This window comes from Labrus bergylta, chromosome 16, assembly GCF_963930695.1.
Source record: "Labrus bergylta chromosome 16, fLabBer1.1, whole genome shotgun sequence".
Classification (NCBI taxonomy): domain Eukaryota; kingdom Metazoa; phylum Chordata; class Actinopteri; order Labriformes; family Labridae; genus Labrus; species Labrus bergylta.
Genome location: NC_089210.1, coordinates 1,917,465 through 1,922,689, shown reverse-complemented (window position 1 = coordinate 1,922,689; position 5,225 = coordinate 1,917,465). Strand labels below are relative to the sequence as shown.

General features: G+C 45.5%; 1 protein-coding gene across 1 annotated transcript; it reads right to left on the bottom strand.

Annotated features, from left to right (window-relative positions):
* Nucleotides 1-149: 149 nt before the first annotated feature.
* pglyrp6 (peptidoglycan recognition protein 6) lies at nt 150-4,699 on the bottom strand. Its single transcript, XM_020659686.3, has 5 exons — nt 4,348-4,699; nt 1,852-2,682; nt 1,554-1,764; nt 323-617; nt 150-232 (listed from the first exon to the last, which is right to left on the bottom strand). Exons 1-5 carry the CDS (start codon nt 4,409-4,411, stop codon nt 218-220), a joined length of 1,416 nt encoding a protein of 471 aa, XP_020515342.2. The 5' UTR covers nt 4,412-4,699; the 3' UTR covers nt 150-217.
* Nucleotides 4,700-5,225: the final 526 nt, after the last annotated feature.

The following is a 5,225-nucleotide window of genomic DNA, read 5'->3' as shown; positions in this document are numbered from 1 at the left end:
AACTCTTGATAAATGTTACAATTTGAACCAATAACAGCAGCTGTAAAATACATTTTGTGTCGTTTAAAGTACGGTAGTTTGGTGTAATAGAAGTATAAGCTCTCATTCGTCTCACACACAAGGTCCAAGAAAACCATCAGAGCAAAAGATAGAGACAAACGTTTATTTATAAGTTTTGGTTTATCCATAGTTCCTCTTCTTGACCGGCAGATCATCGTTATTTCTTCACCTCCTGAAAAAATAATTAAAGATCAAATTAAAAGTAGTGTGATAAGTGTTTTATGTCGTGTGATCATGTTGTGTGTCTCTCCTGTGTACGCACCCCGAAGTGTTCCCAGCCTCTGATCTCTTCATAAAGAGCGTCTCCGGGACAGGAAGTGTTCACCACCTGTCTGTGTCCCTGCAGGGTGAAGTTGGCTTTCAGCCGCCCCCCGTCGACGGCACAGGACGCCAGCTGATTTCGCACCAGCCCCATGGAGTGCTGCGACGGCAGGCTGGAGGTGTAGTCACCGATGAAGGACACACCGTAGCCGACGGAGTTGTGCCCGAGGGTGTGGGCCCCCTGCCAGGTCCAGCCCCGGCCCTCGTAGAGGAACCCGTCAGAGCCTGCGACGAAGCTTCAGGAGCACAGAGAGAGATTTGACACTGTGAGTCAGAAAAGCTGCAGCATGTTGAAAGTCAAAGGTCATATTTCTCCCTTACTAGCTTTTCTGCATTGGCTCCTATTGGGATTATATGAGTTAAAAAAGATTGATTGATTGATTTTATTTATTTATTTGTAAATTTAATTTCATTCAAACAAACATAAAATCTCAAATTTTGAATGAAAAGGAGCAGAAAGAAGAATACTTATAACATCTGCCCCTCTTTCACAAAACATGAATTAAAACAAAACAGAGCACTTCATTCAAAAACAATGAAAATTAAAATAAATTGTCTGCAGGCAACCACAGCCACTGGCAGCCCCATCGTAGATCCTCTTTAAAGTCTTTAAATGTGATTTTTCACACTTAAATTTAGAAATCAAGTATCTCCTCTGAAAATAACTCTGTGAGTCATGACTGTCTACAATGGGTGTAACACCCGAGTCCCACTGTCTGTGATGTTTTCAGAGTTTTCAGAGTCCTATCTTCACTTTGTTTACATCGCCAGGACGGCCGGGCGATGTTACAGCATCTCATTGACATATTTCTTCAACAAACTGGCTTTAATTTGTCTTTTAAATATCATGTTTGATTTTGATTCTTTAGTTTCTCTGTTGAGATTGTTCCAGAAACCGATTCCTTTCACAGTAAAACAACGTTCCCTCAATTTGGTTCTGAATCTCGGTTTCTTAAAGATCTCTGTTCCTTTTTAAATTATAACAAAATCAAAATCTGTTTTGGATGGTTTTTTTGGCAATGTTTTCTGATTTAGCTTTAAACATCATTTGCAGAAAACTGTAATCAACTAAATCATGAAATTTCAACAACTTTTAAGTGAATGGATATCAGGGTTTGATGGATCTCTAGATTGATGTGTGAGAGGTCCTGAAGCTGTTCTTCTGTCGTTACCTGTAGCCGATGTCGTCCCAGCCTCGGTCGTCCTGGTGGAAACGCTGCATGGAGCGCATGTCCTCGGAGCACTTCTGGAAGGTGAGACAGGGCCGTCCAGGAGTGGAGGTGTGGTGGATGAACATGAAGGAGAGTGGGAGAGACAGGTTGGTGGGGGTTCCTCTGTACGGCCTCGCCCCCCACATGCAGCGAGGGATGATGGGAGGGCAAACTGAAAACAGATTAATTAAAGGGATTAACATTCATGTTTTAAAAAGACAATATACTTCTTTGTTGTTGGTTTGAACTCTTTTCTCACCGATGTACTTCTGGACAAACTCTCTCATTCCCTCTCTCACCGCCGCCTGCAGCTGCTTCTTCTCCCTCACCTCCATCTTCGATCGCCCCAGCACTCTCCTCTGCTGCTCCACCGCTCTCACCACCTGCCGGCTCAGCGCAGAGACCTCCACCAGCTCTCTGAAGTTTTCCCTGCGCCGCCGGCCGACGAGACGCGGGGCCACGTCCATGCCGCCTCCTCTCTCCAGCAGGTGGCAGTAGTACTCGGTCAGCAGGTCGCTCAGCTTCACGGGACGTCTAAATCTGTCGGAGAGCGCCATCCCTAACACCACGCCGTCCATGCCTCCGTTAATCTGAGCGGTGGTGAGCAGAGCGGGGCGGTCCCGCAGGGTGAAGACTTCAGGGGAGGTGATGTTGTCCCAGCAGCCGTCGGGTCCCAGGAGCTGCTTCTGACGAGATCTGATTCTGAACGACAGGTTCAGATCTTTAGCCAGAGTGAGCTGAACCAGCCCCCGAACCGACCCGTTAGACGTAGACATGAAACCGGCTTCCAACCCCAGGAGGAGCGGTGTGAGGGCGACGGTGGTGCCATCAGGGGTCAGGACCACGCCCTCCTCTGCAGCGTCCTCAGTCACTCTGTGCCGCACGGCCCGGCTGATGGACGCAGAGAGGTCAGGGTTCACCTCCGGGACACCAGAGCCTGCATCACCCAGGAAGTGCTGAATGAAAGCGTCGTTAAGGCCGGCCGCGCGCCGCAGACTCTTCAGAACAGACACCGGTTCTGATCCAGGGATCCCGTCCTCCACCTGCTTCACCGCCGTGATGAAGTCCTCCATGTGACGGGAAAATGAAGCTGCAGAGAAGAGAAAACAGAAAATCCTTTAGATTAATACATCTCTACAGCTCTGCATAATAAATCAATCAGTCAGTTAAACTTTATTACAACAGGTAAAATAAAATTAAAAACCCCATTAATGGCCAAAGCGGTTGATGTCCCCCATCTGTTCCTGCAGGGGGCGCTGGAGTCCCATCGATGGCGGTCTCTATGCTGGAAATGCTGTCTCAGTCTAACTTTCAGTCAACCTAACGACAGGCTGAGAGCTGGAGCTGAGGCGGGTTTTAAACCTCCTGACAAACCGTTACACCGCGCCCACCTGTCAATCAGGTCAGCTACACGCCTTATTGTGAATAACTCTTATCCTTCATCAAATCAAAACTGATGAGTCATCAAAACATTCACCCCCCCGTACAGTGTGTGTCCATCCAGACATGAGCTAATCACACCTATTTGGTTTTTTGAACCAGGCTGTAAACATGTTCATCTCTGCTGTAAAAACAGACTTTTTAGAATGGGTGTGTATGTGACTTCCTGTGCTTCTGCAGCCAGCCTCTAGTGGACACTCCTGGAACTGCAGGATTTTACACTTGTGCTTCATTTTACAACAATGGAGGTTGCTGCTGGGTAAAACCACGCTCATGTGCAAATTACCAGAAATTATATCAAAGCCATATAAGGAGCTAAACATAACAAATAATCAACAGAGGATTATGGTATTTTTTTTCGAGGCTGCGTAAACATAGTGAAATGAAAATGACAGATATGACAAAGGAGACACCAGACACAGTGTTGGTGGTCAGAGCGTCAGAGGAACGTTTAGCAGGTCAATAGTGTGTGACTGTTGAAATGCTTTCCTGTAATGCATGCAATGAAAGTACCTAGTATTTCACCTGTATACTTAGAAACACTAAAATGTATAGAAGAGTAAATGCAAGTTTAAGAGAACTGCTGTGGGAGGAGGATACAGTAGCTCAGTCTGTAGGGACTTGGGTTGGGAACCGAAGGGGTCGCCGGATCAAGTCCCAGTGCAGACCAAATATGGAAGTTGGTCTGGTAGCTGGAGAGGTGCCAGATCACCTCCTGAGCACTGCCGAGGTGCCCTTGAGCAAGGCACCAAACCCCCTCCCCACCACCAGCTCAGGAGCGCCTGCTGAGGGCAGCTCCGTCACTCTGGCTTTCCTCCATTAGTGCATGTCTATAGGATCCTGTTTCTGCATGTGTGTTTATATTTCAGCCGATGTGTGTGTTCATGATTTACAGAGTGTAAAAACTGAAATTTCCCCTTGCGGGGCTCAATAAAAAGTAAATCTTAATCTTAATCCTAATCTTAAACACATCATGGCTGTTACAACGTGATTAAAGGAGGTAAATAATGTGGAGGTAGATCTCTATTGAAGTGTTTAAAGGTGATTTATTTTCCACTGTAGATGGTAAGGCAACTGAAAAATAGGTAAAAGAACTCAAATGAACTGGAAGGCTCCTTGAGTTAAATGAACATCTGACCGGAAAACAACTTAGGGGTCATTTTACTGAGGACATAATACTGTATAAAGCTGATGTCATACTGCAACATAATCAACATATAACAAAAAGAGATCTTCCCCACAGACAGACTGTCTCACTATATTAACTTAACACTAAACATGCATTAATTAAGCACTAAATAAAAACAGTCTTTACCTTCTGCATACGTGCTGACAAAGAGCAGCAGAACCAGGATCTGTCTCCAGCAGCTTCTGTCCATCCTGAACCTTCAGCTCGGGGACTCAAACTGTCCGTCACCTCGTTCCCCTCTTATTTATAGACGTTCACGTGCAAAGAAAGTTTCTGGTTGTATAATCACATGCAGACTAATCGTAGATACGCCTGTGGTGAGTCTGATGGTGGGAAACCGACACCTGTGACGTGAGCGGAGTGGAGTCGCTTGACCTCGCTCAAGGTCTTCCATTGGACAAACACCGAGTTGGATAGTTTTGAAAAATTCTCAAGTTCTGCATTAAATCTCAGTTATTTCGTGTGTGTCTTTAATGTGGCTGCTTACACAAACATCCTGGGATAAAATCTGCCTCTCAGAGGATGTGCTGTTCACATCACTGGCAGTCCTCTGTGTGGCAATAAACATGTTGGTGTTGAAGTTCAGAAAACACACAACCAGGCTGCAAAGCTGGGGAAGTTCCAATACCATAAATCACTTATGTGCCATGTTGCACGGACAGAAGTCCTCTAATGTATGTCCTGTTTCTGTGTGACTTTGTTGAAAATGCCGTTATGAAGAAGTGCACAAAGACCAAACTTCTCCGTTTAATGCATATACAGCAGTCTTATGAAAACAAGAACAGGAAGTAGACCGGGGTCTGGAAAGTACATTGCAGAAGGTCCAACATGCAAATCACAGACGTCAGAGATTTAAATCTAAACAGTAGAGGAAGGGAGTTCATGATACTAAAGGGAACACATGCAATAAAAAACTCACTGATATTGAGAGTAACATGCATGACTAATGAGGTGCATTTGGACACGATTGATTTTTGGCAGATATTTGGGCCATTAAGGGGCGA

Bases quoted from the DNA above. Each gene is read 5' to 3' on its own strand.
- pglyrp6 (XM_020659686.3), bottom strand. From the start codon at position 4,411: ATGGACAGAAGCTGCTGGAGACAGATCCTGGTTCTGCTGCTCTTTGTC. The intron at 2,683-4,347 runs GTAAAGACTGTT...TCTTCTCTGCAG, and splicing joins TGTCAGCACGTATGCAGAAG to CTTCATTTTCCCGTCACATG. The intron at 1,765-1,851 runs GTGAGAAAAGAG...ATCTGTTTTCAG, and splicing joins GTTTGTCCAGAAGTACATCG to TTTGCCCTCCCATCATCCCT.